This window comes from Pelophylax lessonae, assembly GCF_965119305.1.
Source record: "Pelophylax lessonae genome assembly, chromosome: 2".
Lineage (NCBI taxonomy): Eukaryota > Metazoa > Chordata > Amphibia > Anura > Ranidae > Pelophylax > Pelophylax lessonae.
This window is the reverse complement of record NC_138769.1, coordinates 100,427,094-100,446,740: the sequence shown is the minus strand read 5'-3', so window position 1 is coordinate 100,446,740 and position 19,647 is coordinate 100,427,094. Positions and strand designations below refer to the sequence as shown.

Below are 19,647 nucleotides of genomic sequence, written 5' to 3'. Positions count from 1 at the left end.
AGTCCTTTGCAAATTAGGAACTATATAATCTATCTGTCTATCTATCAATATATATATATATATATATATATATATATATATATATATATATATATATATATATATATATATATACTTTATATATAGTGTATATTGGCAATGATGTTCCTCGCTGTTGAGTATTATTGTTGTGACAGCAATGGGTTAATGTGAGACCCAGCCCCCTGTGCGGCTCCTCCCTCTCCTCTTTGCACAGCCTGGCAGCAGAATCAGGAAGATCTCATTCATTGCAGTGCAGGGACAGAAGAGGCTGCCTGGGGTCACAGAGGTACAGTAGGAAGGGGGATTGGCGAAGGTTCCTGTTTGTGCGTTCTTTCTCCTGCTGACGCAGCATTTCTAGTTTTCATTTCTGCATTTTGCGCATATTTTGCATTTCTCCAGCCAAGGGTGTAACTAGGAAGCATGGGGCCCCAATAGCCAAATGTTGATAGGGCCCTCCAGCTAATTCTGTAGCAGCTAGTAGTGTCAGCTGTGACAATAGGTGTCACTGGCATTAACCACTTAAGCCCCGGAAGATTTTACCCCCTTCCTGACCAGGGGGTATTTTGCGATTCGGCACTGCGTGACTTTAACGGACAATTGCGCGGTCGTGCGACGCTGTACCTAAACAAATTTGGCGTCTTTTTTTTCCCACAAACAGAGCTTTCTTTTGGCGGTATTTGATCAGCTGTGCGATTTTTTGATCACGCGCTATAAACAAAAAAAGAGCGTAAATTTTGCAAAAATAGCAATATTTTTCCCTTTTTTTTATATGAAATTCCCCCAAAAATAAATGTAAAAATAAAAATTTTTTAATATTTTCGGCCAATTTGTTTTATGCTACCTATGTTTGGTAAAAAAAATCGCAAAAAGCGTATTTTGATTGGTTTGCGCAAAAGTTATTGCGTTTACTAACAAAGGGAAAGATTTTTGTCATTTTTGTTGTTTTTTTTTTTAACGCGTAATGGCGGCGATCTGCGATTTTTTTTGCGGTACTGCGACAATGCGGCGGACAGATCGGACCCTTGACTGACATTTTTGACACTTTTGGGGTTACCAGTGACATTTCTACAGTAATCAGTGCTATATATATGCACTGTTACTGTAAAAATACACTGGTAGTGAAGGGGTTAACTTTATTTGAGAGGGAGGGGCTGTGTGTGTCCCTAGGGGCGTGCTTCTAACTGTGATTGGCTGGGGCTTCAACTGTATGCAGAGTGATCAATGGATCTACATAGTAGATCCATGTGATCATCTCTCATACAGAGAGGAGAATGACAGGCAGCTTGTTTACACAAGCTGCCTGACTTTCTCCCTCTCCCCCGCCGATCGCAGAGTGGCCGGCGGCGATCGGGTCCGCCGGTCACACGCGCGGGGGGGTCCGTGACCACGCGGGAGCGCGCCTCCGGCGGCGCGCGCTCGCTCCCTAAACCCTCACAGGCGAGCGACGTAGACCTACGTCACTTTGCCTGTGAGGGGCTGACCGCCCACGTAGATAGTCGTGCGGCGGTCGGCAAGTGGTTAATGTTAACACACTTGATTTACCAAAACTGGAGAGTGCAAAATCTGGTAGATTTGTGCATGGTAGCCAATCAGCTTCTAACTTCAGCTTATTCAATTATAGCTTTTACAAAAAAAAAAAAAAAACTTGGAAGCTGATTGGTTACCATGCACAGCTGCAACATATATTTTATATTCTCCAGTTATTGTAATTCAACCCGATAGTGTTCCTAAATCAAGATCAGGCAGCAGGATAGCTGTCAGCATAGTCAGTACACAGTACTCTAGGGAGCAATGCTGGGGATAAAAGTTATAGTTGTAGCAGCAATAATAATAGTAATAATGATATTTTATAATATCATACAAGTAATAATTCCCCTAAACACAAATACCCTATTACCCTAATAATAATTTGACCTGATAGATTGTTTTTGGTGCCACTCAAAGTAGAAGTAGAAGCATATCCCTGTGTCCCAGAACATGGGGTGCAGGCTTGTCCTAATACCAATCCAGGGGGTTAGTAAATGTCAAGAGGAAAGGATGACCGCTAATCCCGACCAGCCCAGGTGAATAAATGATAAAGAGCGGCTTCAGCCTACATGTCTCCACCAGACCACATACACTGATGCGTTTCGCCCCTACCCACCGGGGACTTAGTCATAGGGTCTCTATGACATAGGGTCCCCATGACTATGCCCCCAGTGGGTGGGTCCCTATGACATAGGGTCTCTATGACTAAGCCCCCGAAGGGCGGGTTCCTACGACATAGGGTCTCTATTACTAAGCCCCTGGTGGGCAGGTTTCTATGACATAGGGTCCCCATGACTATGCCCCCAGTGGGTGGGTCCCTATGATATAGGGCCACTATGACTAAGCCCCCGAAGGGCGGGTTCCTATGACATAGGGTCTCTATTACTAAGCCCCTGGTGGTAAGGTCTCTATGAAGTAGGTTCCCCATGACTAAGCCCCCGGTGGGCGGGTCCCTATGATATAGGGTCTCTGACTAAGCCCCCCCGGTGGGCGGGTCCCTATGACATCGGGTCTCTATGACTAAGCCCCCTTGGGCTCGTCTCTATGACATAAGGTCCCCATGACTAAGCCCCTGGTGGGCAGGTCCCTGTGATATAGGGTCTCTATGACTAAGCCCCCGGTGGGCAGGTCCCTTTGACATAGGGTCTCCATGACAAAGCCCCCTGAAGGGCGGGTCCCTATGACATAGGGTCTCTATGACTAAGCCCCTCGGTGGGCGGCTCTCTATGACATAGGGGCCCTATGACTGGTCCTGGTGGGCGGGGTGAAATGCATCAGGGTTTGGTGGAGAAATGTAGGCTGAGGCTGCTCTTTATCGTTTTATTCACCTAGGCTGCTCAGGAGGATCTGCTATCGTTTCCTCTTTACCCTAATAATATTTTTTTAGCTTTTTTCGAGCACTGCAAAGGAAAAGATGGAAAAATCTCCAAAAGGCATCAAATTACAGATTAGACATTCTTATAATATGTCAACAAATGTTAGATTTTATTTCCATTATTTACACTTTCAAAATAACAGAAAACAAAAAATGGCGTCTGCAAAAGTTTGGGCACCCGGCAGAGTTAATATCTTGTACTGCCCCCTTTGGCAAGTATCACAGCTTGTAAACCCTTTTTGTAGCCAGCCAAAAGTCTTTCAATTCTTGTTTGAGGTATCTTTGCCCATTCTTCCTTACAAAAGTCTTCCAGTTCTTTGAGATTTCTGGGCTGTTTGTCACGCACTGCTCTTTTAAGGTCTATCCATAGATTTTCAATTATGTTGAGGTCAGGAGATTGTGAAGGCCATGGCAAAACCTTCAGTTTACGCCTCTTGATGTAATCCCCCGTGGATTTCGAGGTGTGTTTATGATCATTATCCATTTGTAGAAGCCATCCTCTCTTTAACTTCAGCTTTTTCACAGATGGCATCAAGTTACCATCCAAAATTTGCTGAAATGTTATTGAATCCATTTTTCCTTCTACTTGTGAGATGCTCCCTGTGCCACTGGCTGCAATACAACCCCAAAGCATCATTGATCCACCCCCATGTTTAACAGTTGGACAGAGGTTCTTTTCATTGAATTCTGTGCCCCTTCTTCTCCAAACGTACCTTTGCTCATTCCGGCTAAAAAGTTCAATTTTAACCTCATCGGTCCACAGAACTGTTTCCAAAATGCATCAGGCTTGTCTATATGTTCAGTTGCAAAGTTCAAACGCTGATTTTTGAGGTGAGGATGTAGAAGAGGTTTTCTTCTGATGACTCTTCCATGAAGTCCATATTTGTACAAGTATCTCTTTATAGTGGAATAGTGTGCCACAACTCCAGTGTCTGCCAGATCTTTCTGGAGGGATCATGCAGTCAAACGTGGGTTTTGAATTGTTTTTCTCACAATCCTGCGAGCTGTTCTGTCTGATATTTTTCTTGGTCTTCCAGATCTTGCTTTAACTTCCACTGTTCCTGATAACTGCCATTTCTTAATTACATTCCGAACAGAGGATATTGACATCTGAAAACGCTTTGCTATCTTCTTATAGCCTTCTCCAGCTTTGTGAGCGTCAACTATTTTCAGTTTCAGTTTTCTAGACAACTGCTTAGAAGATCCCATGGTGCTGATTGTTGGGGCAAGGTCAGATGAGTCTGGGCATTTAAAACCTTTGAGATTGACATCACCTGGTCTTCCCAGACGATGATTGAGAACAATCCATGACACTGGCAGGTCTCAGCCTTGCAAAGGCATGCTATAAATTCTGCAGGGTGCCCAAACTTTTGCAGACGCCATTTTTTTGTTTTCTGTAATTTTGAAAGTGTCAATGCTGGAAATAAAATCTAATGTTTTTGGCATATTATAAGAATGTCTAATCTGTAATTTGATGCTTTTTGGAGATTTTTCCATCTTTCCTTTGCTTCTTTATGCACATTAATACAAATTTTTACCTGGGGTAACCAAACTTTCGATCCCCACTGTACATCACTAAGGCTGGGTCCACACTGATGTGAATTGGATGCAAGTCTACCTACTTCCAGTTCGCATGACAGGAGATTATGACCGGCTCTCAATGGAGCCGGTTCACACACCTCCAGGATGGCTGCAGAGTGCACTGGAAAAGGGTTCTGTGCGCCTTTGGCTCTGTTTCAGGTCTGAATTCAGGCAGAAAATTCGGACCTGATTCGCACCTGAAATGGTGAACAGGGATGCACAGGACCCCAGGCACGAACCAGTGGCCGCATAAGTGTGAACCGAGCCTAAAGCTAGCCATGCACTAGTAGATTTTTGAGTGAACGTTCGTACAAACATGTGTACAGAAATTCTCAGTACATTCAAAGAACTGACGAATGTCATCCGAAAGTACTTCAAAATTTTGTTTGCTTTTATTTTTAATGCTTTTTTTGTTTTGCTTGAATGGCCCATTGCACCACAACAGATTACAAATAATGCATGCATCATTTTCAACAATGCAACACACATTAGTGCATGAGTATGCATCTATTGAAATCGCCCTGAAGTCGCCAAAAGTAGTGCAGGAACTACTTTCGGGAATTGGTGTATCGCCGATGCACTGATTCGGATGGTGCCGTTGCTAACAATTGCCTCCGATTGGGCATGCGATGTCAAATCGGCCCAATGTGAATGGGGGCTGAAAGTGAAAGCAAAAGAAAATCATACATTTTGGGTTGTCCCATGAAAAGTAATAGAGGGGAAATCTTCCAATGTTTTTCAAAAAAATATAAACCGCAGAGGTGATCAAGTACCACCAAAAGAAAGCTCTATTTGTGAGAAAAAAGGACAGAAATTTTATGTGGGCACAACGTTGCACGGCCACGCAACTGTCAGTTAAAATAACGCAGTGCATATCGCAAAAAATGGTCTGGTAATGAAGGGGGGTAAATCTTCAAGTGGTTAAAATGAAATCATCTGCACATTATATAAATGAATGGGGTGTGTTCTTTGTAAATGTGTATTACTGTCCATAAGTGGGTGGTGTGCATTGCAATTCAAACAAATGCAAAATAAATGTTGCTGGAGGAGAGCCTCGTCACATAACCAGTGAATGTCATATGACTTCAAATACAAACACAAAGAAAGGGCGCACCAGCCTAGCGCATTATCCTTAGCGGGCTTTTAATAACATAAGTTTTAAAATCAACTACTCACAAACATGCGTGATAGACCAGCATATCAATTCCAAAGAGCAGCATCAATAAAAAAGTCCAATGTCTCATGTAGACGGAGGGCTGACGCGTTTTGAGGCCATGCCTCTTCCTCAGAGCCTCAATGCCATATGACTTGCCTCTCCTCCAATCACAGAGCTGCATCTGCAGCGTTTTACAGAGAGAACTCCATGGGACACTGCAGGCTGCACACCGAGGGCTCCCATTTTATAAATGAGTTGTAGAACGCAGACGCGGCTGCCATGTCCAGCGGATAGCAGTGTTCCTCTGTTCTAAATAGGCCTTTTAGTCTAATCTTCTCCTTATGTTCTACAGGTCATCATGAAGGGATTATACTATCAATTATCTGCTGCACAAGATGAAGAGAAGTTCATATTTCAAGAAAAGGTGATTTTTTTTTTTTTTTTTCAGCCACAACCATTACTCTGCATCCTTTCTTTTTCAGCCTGTGCAAATGGGTGGATTTGGTGTTTGATTTTAGTGCTGGTGCAACTTCTGATGCCCAGAATCGCATACAGTAAAGGGAAATCACAATATATTCAATGGTGCTCATTCTAATTAATGCGACACAGTGCAATTTTGGAAAAGGCTCCTGCACTACTTTGGTGCAATTTGTAGTGCAACTTGACCCCATAGAACATGCAAAAACACAACCAAGTCTCATCAATGTCACACTGAAAATTGCTTTAAAGATGTATCGCAGTATTGTGAACAGAGTCTTATGCCCCGTACACACGTGTCGATAATTGGCCGTGAATTTTCGGCCAACGTCCGATCGGCCGATTGCCGGCTTGTTAGTATGATGCTTCCGACAACCCACTCAGACTTTTCGGCCGAAAAAAATCTGGTGTGCAGGCTATAAAATTTTTGTTGGCCAACACCAGAACGGCCGATTTTCCGTCAGTCCGTACAGATTTCGGCAGACAAAAATCTGATGAGCAAGACTGGGCATGCTCAGAGAAGAAAAAACACACGGAAAGTAAACCAGCACATGACATCACTTCTGCAGTTGGTTTTTGTTGGCCGAGAAAATTTGTGTGCAGTCTAGAGCACATTTCAACCAACACAACAACACTGGACAAAAGTCGGCCGATTGGTCGGCCGATAATCATTGCGTGTGTACGAGGCATAACATTTGCACAATTGAACATCCACTGCACTTTAACCTGAGAATATAGAATGCATCTATGCATAGTAGATCTAGCATAGGCACCCATAGGTTCTGTTCTTCATCTTGTCATTGGGTGGGTCTCATCAATGAGTTTGTCCTGGGCCAGTTTCTCCTCTGAATCAGAGCACTATAGATGCAATTGGGGAAGATTTTCTAATCAGCCTGATCAATTTGATACCAAAAAGTGAAAGTTAGGGGCTGTCCTGTGTTGCCGCATTGACGTTGGGTCATTACCCAATCTGTCCAAAAAGTCTTCATCTGATGCTCATGGCACCCAAAGTAAACCTCTCCTAAGAGAAATACAGTATGGCAGTTTCTATCGCTGGCACACCTCTGGCAGATGCCCTGGGTTTGGTCACGTGACATTATATGATTTATTTACTAAAACTGGAAAATGCAAAATCTGGTGCAGCGCTGCATAGAAACCAATCCGCTTCCAGGTTTTTAAATCAAAGCCTAATTGAACAAGCTGAAGTTAGAAGCTGATTGGGTACCATGCACACTTGTCCCAGATTTTGCACTCTCCAGTTTTAGTAAATCGACCCCTATGGGTCTTCTTCCTCCTCCTATTCCACCTCCAGTTGGAGGGTCCTGAAAGCTGCAACATAATTATGTGGTGCCACTCTCTGCGCCATTACTGGGTTCTTGATGTCCTGGGCTGAAGGGAAGTGATTTGAATGACCATGGGCATCATTTAATCTGAAAAACCAGCTCTACCTTGAGTCATGCGGGGTAGCTCTGGATTGAAGGTGAGTATTGCAGTACAAACTGGATGTGTTTTAGTCCCATTACATTTCAGTTTGTTTATCTGCATGATTTTTTTTTACTTTGACTTCGTCTAGGCACTGATTTTTTTATTTTTTTTTTATTAAACTGGACTTGAGTTTTAATTTATATTATGTTCTGGTATTCTGTGACCTGTTTTGTTCACCTGCATCATTTATTTATTTTGACTTTGTCTGGGCACTATTATTTTTTTTTTCCATTAAACTGGGGCTTGCTTTTAATTCCATTACTTTCCTATGTTCTGGGATCTGTTCTGTTCATCTGTACTATTTTAATATGTATTTTATTCAGGAACCAGCCCCGCCTCCAAGTGATTATCATGTGAAGCTGCAAGTGAAAGCTTGTGCCTTGAGTCCGATTAATACAAAGGTAACTACTTGGTGTTAAAATTGTCAGTTTGGATTTCAGTTTTGCACAAATGTTGGCAGGTTTAATATCATCCACAAAAAACTTATGTCTCTTGAGGAATTTGGTGGTATGCCCTGTACCTGTGTTCCCAGCTCCACCCACCTACTGGACAGCAGGCAATGATTGGCTACTTAGGCAGAAGCAACCAATCAGCGTTACCCCGCTGGATCTGCTTGAGTTACTGGTGCCCGAGCCTCCCACTGTTGATATAAAGCCAGCAACAGCGTATTTTCACAAACCAGGTGCACCCACTCCTCCGCTTGTTGTCTCCCAAGACCATTCTAGGGGATTTGTTTTTATGTCTTATTTGGAGAACTTGGATAGGAGAAGGGCATTAGTAGGATACTCCAAATTAACTATTTACTGGTGAGGACAATTCTCTCAATAAAACTGTGTAGCTGATCATCAGCTGGACCATACAGTGCCTATATGGGTTGAACGAGTCCCTTGTAGCTAAAAGAACTATGTAAACTTTGCCTCTTCAAGACACTAGCCAGCGCCCCTTTAGCGCGCACCCAGCAGCTGACTTCTAGCAGTCCCAGTGATCCCCTGTGGGAGTCTGTACTCACAAGGCTCCTGAAGCATACCCGGCAGCCTTCCTCAGTAGTACCAGACAGGATCAGCAGACATCCTCCCTCATTCAGCTCTCTCAAAAACCATGGGTTGCAGCTTCAGTGTTTCAAGACCTCCTGAGGCTACATTACAGCCTGCATTGAGGAGGGGCAGCCGCCCCTCCCCTCCTGGACCTCTCTCTGTAGAGGAAGACCCAGAGCACATGTGCTCTTCAGATATAAATACAGTTACCCAGCATGCCTTGGGGCACATCCCCATCTAATTGGCCAGGGCTGTATAGACATCCATGCCCTCATCTGCATGGTTTCCTCCCACTGTCCAGTACATCCACTAGCTACCAGACCAGTGTGAAATTTTCAAGACCGCATGGGCAGCACCAGAACACACTGAGCAGACTCTATCAATCAATCACAGCTCTCTGTTAAGCAGACAGCATATACATTTGCCTAGATGTCTCCCTGTTAGGCAGAGAAACCAAAAACGATATACACTCACTCTAGCACCTACCTAGGAGGGCGCTACATCTCAATGAAGTTCAGACCCAGAAACATTGGTTTTTTTTTGTTTTTTGTTTTTTTTTTTTTTTTTGTTTTTTGTTTTTTTTTTTTAAATGTCTTTTTAGTGAAAAATTGAGATGTATAGGTACAAAACATAGACTATGGGCATTCCTTGGCTAATACATAAAACATAGAGCTACTAATAACACCTCCTATAAATAGAACCCAACAACGCCCCTTCCATACACCTCGCTCAGTCATTCTCTTATAAAATCAATTTAAGAGTTGATGAATTATAAGGAGATTCCTGTTCCCTCTCAACCATCAGGATAATGTATCGGAAGAATATTAACTCGTGTTTAGAATCTTACCTGAACAAATGTAATGTGAGTCTCTGCAGGAGAATATATTTGTTCATATCATAAACTAAACCTTAATAGGGGGGAATGAATTCAGTCTGCGGGCTCCTGATCATCTGCTGTACACTTCGAATCTGTCCACAAGTGCCAGACCTTCTCAAGTTTCCTAGGGAAACCCCGGGACAGAAATATTGTTTAACCACTTGCCGCCCGCCCGCCACATATATACTGTGGCAGGCTGGCTCGGCTGTGCGAATCGCCGTACCTGTACGGCGATCCACGGGAGCGATCCTGGGGGCGAGCAGTGGGGATGCTGATCCTCGGGACCGCCGGACTGATTGCCGCCGGGCACCCGTGATCATTCCCCGATAAGAGAGGACGGTCAGCTGTTGTACACACGGCTGACCGTTCTTCTCTCTGAAATGATCACAGAGCTCCTTCTGATCCTTCTATATAGGATCACAGGTCTCTGTGATCATTTCACAAGTCCCTCCTCCCACAGTTGGAAAACACTCCCCTAGGCTCACACTTAACCCTTTGATCGCCCTTTGGTTAACCCCTTCCCTGCCAGTTTCATTATTACAGTAACAGTGCATATTTTTAGCACTGATTACTGTAGTAATGTCACTGGTCCCCCCTAAAGTGTCAAAAATATAATTTAGGGGTCCAATCTGTCCGCCGCAATGTCGCAGTCCTGGAAAAAATCGCAGATCGCTGCCATTAGGAGTAAAAAAACAAAAATGACACAAATCTTTCCCCTAGTTTGTAGACGCGATAACTTTTGCGCAAACCAATCAATATACGCTTATTGCGATTTTTTTTTTTTTTTTTTTTTTTTCAGTAAATATGTAGCAGAATAGAAATTGGCCTAAAAAGATGAAAAATGTGGATTTTTATTTATTTTTTTGAATGTTGTATAGCAGAATGTAAAATATATATATATTTTTTTTTTTTTAGAATTGTCACTTTTTTTTTTTTTTTTATTGTTTATAGCGCAAAAAATAAAAATCGCTCAAATACCACCAAAAGAAAGCTCTATTTGTGGGGAAAAAGGACATTGATTTCATTTGGGTACAGCATCACGACCGCAAAATTTTCCGTAACAGTAACAGTGCCGAATCGCAAAAAATGGCCTGGTCATTAAGGGGGCAAATCCTTCTGGTCCAGAACTGGTTAAAGCAGTAGTAATCTCTGCCCCTCATTGCTCCTTCTTAATAAAGGCAGCACAATAAGGCTTTAGAAAACATTATGCATTAACCACTTCCCGCAAACCGAGATACCTGTATGTCGGCTTGTGAAATTGGTTGTACCGGCAGCTGCAGACATCAACCCGGTACCGTTTTTTTAGAGCCGGCGGTCGGCTTTCAAGAGATAACAGCTGATGCGGCTCAGCAGCACCCGCTCGGCCGTTATCCCAGCCACCAGGAGGGGAATCCCCTCCCGTCGCCTTCTGCGCCTCTGCCCAGGTCTTCCATCCCACCGACACATCTGCCAGCTGGTTGGAGTCCCGAAAAAAGCCTGATTTGGCTTTGATTGGATCTCTGATGTAGTAACCCAGAAGTGATGTCACTTCCGGTTTACTCGGCTGCTAATGACGCAGATTTTAAAAAACGGTCAGTATTTTGGCATTTTGAATATGTTGAAGTGCAGTGGAGGGGTTTGGGGTCTTTTGGACCCCTGATCACTCTATAAAGAGTACCCGTCACTGCCTATTACTTTCACAAGGGATGTTTACATTCCTTGTGACAGCAATAATGGTGATCAGATTTTTATTTTTTTTTAAATCGTGGTAAAAATAAAATAAATAGGAAAAATATAATTTTAAAGTGTAAAGCGCCCCCCAATCGCCGAGAACGTGTGCACGAAAGAAAACGCATACGTAAGTCACGCCCGCAAATGAAATCAGTGTTCCAACCACACATGTGAGGTATCGCCGCGATCGCCAGAGCAATAATTCTAGAAAAAGACCTCCTCTGTAACTCTAAACTGGTAACCATTAAAAAATGTTAAAACGTCACCTATGGAGATTTTAAAGTACCGTAGTTTGTCGCCATTCCACGTGTGTGTGCAATTTTAAACTTTAACATGTTAGGTATCTATTTACTCAGCGTGAAATTATCTTTCACAATATTAAAAAAAAACTTGGGGCTAACTTTACTCTTTAGTTTTTTTTTTTTAAATGCAATGAAATGTATTTTTCCCCAAAAAAATTATGTTTGAAAGGCCGCAGGGCAAATACCACACGACAAAAAATATTGCAACGACCGCCATTTTAATCTCCAGAGTCTTTGCTAAAAAAAAAACGAATTATTTCTAATGTTTGGGGATTCTAAGTAATTTTCTAGCAAAAAATACTGATTTTAACTTGTAAACAACAAGTGTCAGAAATAGGCTTGGTCATTAAGTGGTTAATATGAAGCCCCTTCACATGTCAGCAAAACAGATTCACTTTAAAATCTGTGCATTTTAGTGTATAGAGAGTGTGGACTTCAAAATTTTTCTTTTGTCTCCTTATTAGCTTATTTCAAAATTGTATCCAGAGCGAGAGTTTGTAGCAGTGGGAAGAGAAATAGCTGGCATAATCCTAGAGGGTGAGCAATGACAGACACATAACACGAATGTGTATTAATCTTGTTGTTTTTATGTTGAATTTAAACTATTTTCCAGAATGTTTTCTTTACAGACAAATGAAAAAATATCTGTTGGGGGAGTTTCCTTTTTCTGCCTGTTGCAGAAACACAACTGGAAGTGAGAGAAAATGCATCCAAAATGAAGCAAATGCCTTCTTAGACAGTTGGCACCACTAGATTTCCCGTCCTCTTTTGTTCCAGGGACAATAACACATTAAAGAGGTTGTAAACCCGATTTTATTTTATTTTTTGCACCCCGAAAGAGAAACACATAATGAGCTAGTATGCATCGCATACTAGCTCATTATGAAATACTTACCTTAGAACGAGCCCCCGCCGTGCCGCCCGCTTACCTCTATGACGGGCGACATGTTCAGTCGGCCGGAGCCACGGTGACGTCACTCCCGCGCACACGCGTGGGAGCCGACAGTCACGGCACGGGGCTCTGAAGGAACGGCACGAGCGGCCATTCCTTCAGAGTGCATGCACCAGTGACATCACTGGCTGCATGTAGGGTAAATATCTCGGTACATGTTTAGGAGATATTTACACTACCTATAGGTAAGCCTTATCATAGGCTTACCTATAGGTACAACTTGCAGAGGAGGGTTTACTTCCTCTTTAAGGATTTGTAATTACTTTTAGGCCCCTTTCACACTTGTGCGACTTGTCCTGCGACTTGGGACTGCAAAGTCGCATGACAAGTCGTACTCCATGATTTCCAATGAGTACCATTCATATCTGTGTGACATCAAAGTAGTTCCTTCACTACTTTGGGCCGATTTTATTGCATTTTTTAGGTCCATAGACATAGGCATTGCTTCAAGTCTGGTCAAAATCGCTGTAAAATCGCGGGGAAAAAATCGCGCAACTTTTAGATTGCATAAGGTGTGAAAGGGGCCTTAGAGGAGTTTTTCCTCTCACTTCCTAAGATATCACCAGGCAGGATTTAGGCTGGCCATGCATTGTACAGTTTTCCTATAGATTTACCAAAACCATATAATATGAGGTCAAACCTAAACACTTTCAATTTGTATGCAATCTGGCAGGCCCTTTCACTACATCATTGAAGGTAAATCTAAAGGAAATTAAATAAGAAAATTGTATAATGTATGGCCAGATTTAAGGCAGGTTTTTGCACTGAGAACACAGACCGCAATACTTTATTTATTTTTTAGTAGCAAGGGGAAGTATTTGGAACATCATTTTTTTGGTAAATGTTGGGTAAATGCTCTCACTTCCTGTGTGGTCAGCAGGAAGGAAAGTATTGATAAATCACTCAAAATTGGATACAGCCAGCAAGAAATGCCTGGAAGAGGCACCCATTCTCCACGCTATTCATCTGTGAAAAAATATTGGTTGTAGTTGGGCATTAATACATAACTGATGGTCTGCTTTTCCAAGCTATCTTTGTAATTCTACAGATGTTGATTTTTTTTTTTTTTTTTTTTTAGTGGGATCCAACGTGTCATTTTTCCACCCAGATGATGAGGCTGTAGGTAAGAGCAGATATTGTGTCTATTTCTGTATTTTTTATCTTGCCCTATAGAGCAGGCCTTGACAGATTTGCTTGGAATCTAGGAGCCAGCTAAAAAAGTTAGGAGTTTTTTTTAACTAACAACAAAGCTTTACTTTAAATGGAAATGAAAAAACTGATCCTAAATTTACACATAAGATGACAAGAACCAAATATATCATATCAAAAACACCTGACCGGCACCCGGAAATGCATGGCCCGGGCGTTGGGTGATATAATTTGTGCATCCCTTGTGAAAGGAATGGCAGGGACCGCACTTCCAGCCCCAAACCAAACACAGAGGAAGGCATGTGGACCATCCCCATTAGGACACAGGCCCAAGGCAGAAAGGCAGCATCACAGCCTGTCTGTCACTAGGCCACCATATACATGTAAAGCCTAGTACACACTATCAGTGTTTTTCGTTCAACCCAGTGGGTTGAATGAAAAAAATACTGACCGCTTTGGTCGGAGCCGCTCTACTAACAATCCAATGTTTACAGTCCAATGTAGTACAGCGATATCCCCTGCTTGAGCTATTGTGTTCTGACAGGGGGACGGCCCCCGCCAGAACATTGCGGTCAGTGCTGATCAGGAGCCGGTTTGCTCCTGGTTTTCCAGCATACTCGTCTGACAGAACCCGGCCCGGCTGCCGTACACAAGGGCTGATTAAACAGTGCTCACCTAATGACTAATCCAGACCCAGCACACACAGGAGCACCAAAGGGAGGTCTCACAGGTGAGTGTGGGAGCAGAGGGAAGTGAGGCTCTGTACAACAAGGGTAACCGTGTATCACAAACACCATATTCACCACCATAAAATAATGCATTATAGTGCATATGGTGTTTGTGACAATGCATTATAGTGCATATGGTGTTTGTGACAATGCATTCAATGCATTATAGTGCAAATGGTGTTTGTGACAATGCATTATAATGCATACGGTGTTTGTGACAATGCATTATAGTGAATATGGTGTTTGTGACAATGCATTATAGTGCATATGGTGTTTGTGACAATGCATTATAGTGCATATGGTGTTTTAAGCTGATAGCTGAATGAAAAAAAAAAAAGTATTGCCGGCAACAAAAAATTCATTAAAAAAACATGTGGTCCCCTCCCAAATCCATACCAGGCGCTTCTGGTCTGGAATGGATTTGGAAGGGACCCGCCCTTCCAGAATAAAAAAATAATAAAATAATTGGCGCGGGGTCCCCCCCAAAATCCATACCAGACCCTTATCTGAACATGCAGGAAAGGGATAGGAGAAGCGAGCGCTCCCTCTTGAACCATACCAGGCCATATGCCCTGCCCCCCACCCCAAAGCACCTTGTTCCCATGTTGATGGGGACAAGGGCTCTTCCCCACAACCCTGGGCTGTGGTTGTGGTGGCCTGCGGACGGGAGGCGTATCAGAATCTGGAAGCCCCATTTAGCAAGGAGGTACCCAGTTCCTGCCCCCCCCCCCCCCCCATGGGAATGAGTATATGGTATTTTGTAACTCTACTCATTTACCCCAAAAAGTATCACATAGAAGGAAAAAAAACACAAACCGTTTTTGACAATTCCTTTATTAAAAATCAAAAAATAACGTGCCTTGATGTAGATCCATTGTCAATCACGCTGTCCCCTGCACCACCAGACCTAGGAAAAAAAAAGAAAAAGAGCTCTGCACTCAGCTAACCGCCGACTGCCCACTTCTGACGTCACCTGGTGGCCCCACCCCTTGTGACATCGCCCAGCAGGCATCGGCCGGTGACAGCTGATGACTCATCGGTTGTTAAAGTGTTACTAAACCCAGGACTCTGCATTCACAATATCTGATCTCCTACAGTACACAAAACATGGAAATGCAATAATTTTAGTAAATATAATATACAGTGGGTACGGAAAGTATTCAGACCCCCTTAAATTGTTCACTCTTTGTTATATTGCAGCCATTTGCTAAAATCATTTAAGTTCATTCTTCTTCCTCATGAATGTACACATAGCACCCCATACGGACAGAAAAACACAGAATTGTTGACATTGTTGCAGATTTATTAAAAAAGTAAAACTGAAATATCACATGGTCCTAAGTATTCAGACCCTTTGCTGTGACACTCATATATTTAACTCCAGTGCTTTCCATTTCTTCTGATCATCCTTGAGATGGTTCTACACCTTCATTTGATTCCAGCTGTGTTTGATTATACTGATTGGACTTGATTAGGAAAGCCACACACCTGTCTATATAAGACCTTCCAGATCACAATGCATGTCAGAGCAAATGAGAATCATGAGGTCAAAGGAACTGCCTGAAGAGCTCAGAGACAGAATTGTGGCAAGGCACAGATCTGGCCAAGGTTACAAAAAGATTTCTGCTGCACTTAAGGTTCCTAAGAGCACAGTGGCCTCCATAATCCTCAAATGGAAGACGTTTGGGACGACCAGAACCCTTCCTAGAGCTGGCCCTCCGGCCAAACTGAGCTATCGGGGGAGAAGAGCCTTGGTGAGAGAGGTAAAGAAGAACCCAAAGATCACTGTGGCTGAGCTCCAGAGATGCAGTCAGGAGATGGGAGAAAGTTGTAGAAAGTCAACCATCACTGCAGCCCTCCACCAGTCGGGGCTTTATGGCAGAGTGGCCCGACGGAAGCCTCTCCTCAGTGTAAGACACATGAAAGCCCGCATGGAGTTTGCTAAAAAAACACCTGAAGGACTCTAAGATGGTGAGAAATAAGATTCTCTGGTCTGATGAGACCAAAATAGAACTTTTTGGCCTTAATTCTAAGCGGTATGTGTGGAGAAAACCAGGCACTGCTCATCACCTGTCCAATACAGTCCCACCAGTGAAGCATGGTGGTGGCAGCATCATGCTGTGGGGGTGTTTTTCAGCTGCAGGGACAGGACGACTGGTTGAAATCGAGGGAAAGATGAATGCAGCCAAGTACAGGGATATCCTGGACAAAAACCTTCTCCAGAGTGCTCTGGACCTCGGACTGGGCCACCTTCCAACAAGACAATGACCCTAAGCACACAGCTAAAATAACGAAGGAGTGGCTTCACAACAACTCCGTGACTGTTCTTGAATGGCCCAGCCAGAGCCCTGACTTAAACCCAATTGAGCATCTCTGGAGAGACCTAAAAATGGCTGTCCACCAACGTTTACCATCCAACGTTTACCATCCAACCTGACAGAACTGGAGAGGATCTGCAAGGAGGAATGGCAGAGGATCCCCAAATCCAGGTGTGAAAGACTTGTTGCATCTTTCCCAAAAAGACTCCTGGCTGTATTAGATCAAAAGGGGGCTTCTACTAAATACTGAGCAAAAGGTCTGAATACTTAGGACCATGTGATATTTCAGTTTTTCTTTTTTAATAAATCTGCAACAATGTCAACAATTCTGTGTTTTTCTGTCAGTATGGGGTGCTATGTGTACATTCATGAGGAAGAAGAATGAACTTAAATGATTTTAGCAAATGGCTGCAATATAACAAAGAGTGAAAAATTTAAGGGGGTCTGAATACTTTCCGTACCCACTGTAGTATAAAGCAGTCTTGTGACTTCTATCAGGGTCCAGCCAAGCACTTGGTAAAGCTTGTAGGAGGAGTTTTTTGACTGTCCTATGAGACTGCAAGAGCCCTGACCCTCTGTCTGGACAGTAATGATTGGCCCTGTGCTGATCACATGCACTCTCCCAAGGAAAAATAACCTATTTAGCAATACACAACACACTGAGCATGTGCAGCCTGACTCCATAGACTCTGTGTTATCAGGAATTATTAGGACACAGTGGAAGAAGAGGAGGATCAGAAAAGACAGGATCAAACAGCCTTTTTACACAATGCAAATGATTAACCCCTTAGGTTCCACAGACAGTATAACAAGCATGCTTCACTGCATATACAGACTGATTTTACTGTTGTGGGTTTAGTAACACTTTGACGATGCTGCAGCCAACTTCCTGACCCACTCCTTAACAACCAGCTATATACAGTGTTTTAAAGGGAACGAAGCCCCCACAAAATGCAGAAACACTTGTGTTTCTGGTGTGACTCCGTTGAAGTCTATTACACCCAAAATGCAATCTTCTGCGGCAAAAAAAAGTCCCCGACCATTTCCAAAAATGCACCCACTGAAAAACGCATAGATGTGAACATGTGCCATAAGAAACCATGTTAAATGGACTGTGGTACATTTCTGCAAATTGCAAAACGCACCAAAAAGCACATAGGTGTGAACATAGGGTTAAATCTGATTTCCTGTTAGCGCAACAATGATTTTATATAATATGTAATAAAATATGATCATTTTAAATTGTACGTAGTTGTCATGGCAATACCATCAATGTCCTAATGCCTTTATACCCCCCACTGTGCTATTGTGTCCTGCTGGCGGGGGGGCCTTCCTTGCCAGCAGAACACAATGATAACTACAGGCTGCTATATCCACTGGCAGTGATCGCATTCAAAAAATCCAACAGGCTGGTTGTACTGAAGCTAATCGACGGATCAGCTTCCAGACTACCAGCCCGCCCATAGATGGGTCAAATCTCGACTGTTTCAGCAGGGACTCGACCCATCTATGGCTGATTTTAGTCATGCTGCTGCCAATTGGCTTCATATAGCGTCAATTTTCAAGGTTTATTTTACACATGTCAAAAAGATAGCACTCTTCACCAAAACCCAAAATTAAAAAGACAACATTGTCTTTGTCACACTTACAAAGTCCAGACATTATACTTGCTACTGTGTATAATTACCATGACCCCCAAGATAAACAATTTAGTGCAGCAATTTGGCATACACAATAAGGGGATAAATAGAATTTACACCCAGTGCCCAAGATGTCAATTACCACCCAAAAAAAAAAAAAGTTAAGAGTTTTTATCAAAATATAAAAATTCAGATTCAGTCCTAATGCTTTAGCTCCTTGTAGTCATAAAAGACGAGGAAAAGTATTGACCAGGCAGGCATGGCTTATGCATAAGCCATCATCATGTCCAAATTTATAGAATATCATTAGCAGCATCTCCTCTGCATAGACTGTCAACATATAATAAAGGGACAATGAATGGTTGCTAGTGCGCAATGCGGACAGGATGGACTAGCACAAAACTGTGACTGCTCAAAGCCAGTTTCCCGCACGGCAACTAAAGTATCAGTTTATCCTCAAGTTGCTCCCAGATGATTATCAATCCTGATATTGGGTAGTCACCATTCATCACAATTTTATTTCTTATCTCATTATTTTACTTTGTGTGTAGCTCAAAAGAGAGCCTCAACAAATTGCCCAATGTTTAACTAGTTGCTTTGCCCAATAGGAATTTTGCCTCTTGACTCTGAAGATTCTGGTCTCTGTGAAGTCGTCTGGGTTCATGAACATCAATTGGGTAAGTGCTGATTGTTGAACTGTGCTTTTGGGATTCCTTTTAATGGATGTCAATAGAGCTGGTTCACACAGCTCCGGGGCAGCTGTGGTCTGCTATTGGAAAGGGTTCCTGTGCGTCTTTGGTTCCGATACAGATGCGAATTCAGGCAAAAATTCAGACCTGAATCGGTGAACAGAGACGCATCGGAACCCCTGCTGTGAGCCGTGGCCGCAGCATGTGTGAACCGAGCCTTAAAGAAAATTTCTCATTCTGCTCTTTTGAATTTTCTCATTACTGCAGTTGAAAATTAACATCGTTTTGACCCCAAAACATTCCACAAACAATAGTTTTTAATCTAAATTCTATTAGTGTATGGCCAACTTAAAGTAGAACTACAGGCAATACTTTTTTTTTCTTTTGGATAGAATAAGGGAGGGTTATAACCGGTCAGATTTTTTTTCTCCATCTTCGTCTCATTGGGGAGGTTTCCCTTCACTTCCTGTCCCATAGCCAAACAGAATTCCTTGGGGACCCCCAGGTCACCAAAACTAGTGTTCCCTTTGCAAGATTTCCCCTCTATCAATATCCTTGGGACAACCCAAAATTTGGGATTTTCTTTTACTTTCACTTTCAATTTCAATTATAATGGTAATCGGGAC

The 19,647-nt window shown here is 42.8% G+C and overlaps 1 protein-coding gene across 2 annotated transcripts in view; it reads left to right on the top strand.

The window, feature by feature from the left end:
• Positions 1 to 214: 214 nt before the first annotated feature.
• CRYZL1 (crystallin zeta like 1) overlaps positions 215 to 19,647 on the top strand; it is a 49,329-nt gene continuing 29,896 nt past the window's right edge. For both annotated transcript variants that reach the window (XM_082244911.1, XM_082244910.1), the window contains exons 1-6: positions 215 to 307; positions 6,013 to 6,084; positions 7,946 to 8,023; positions 12,010 to 12,082; positions 13,576 to 13,620; positions 18,941 to 19,009. In XM_082244911.1, coding sequence (XP_082101037.1) covers positions 6,019 to 6,084; positions 7,946 to 8,023; positions 12,010 to 12,082; positions 13,576 to 13,620; positions 18,941 to 19,009 — 331 coding nt within the window. In that variant the 5' untranslated portion in view covers positions 215 to 307; positions 6,013 to 6,018. The remainder of the gene's footprint in view (positions 308 to 6,012; positions 6,085 to 7,945; positions 8,024 to 12,009; positions 12,083 to 13,575; positions 13,621 to 18,940; positions 19,010 to 19,647) is intronic.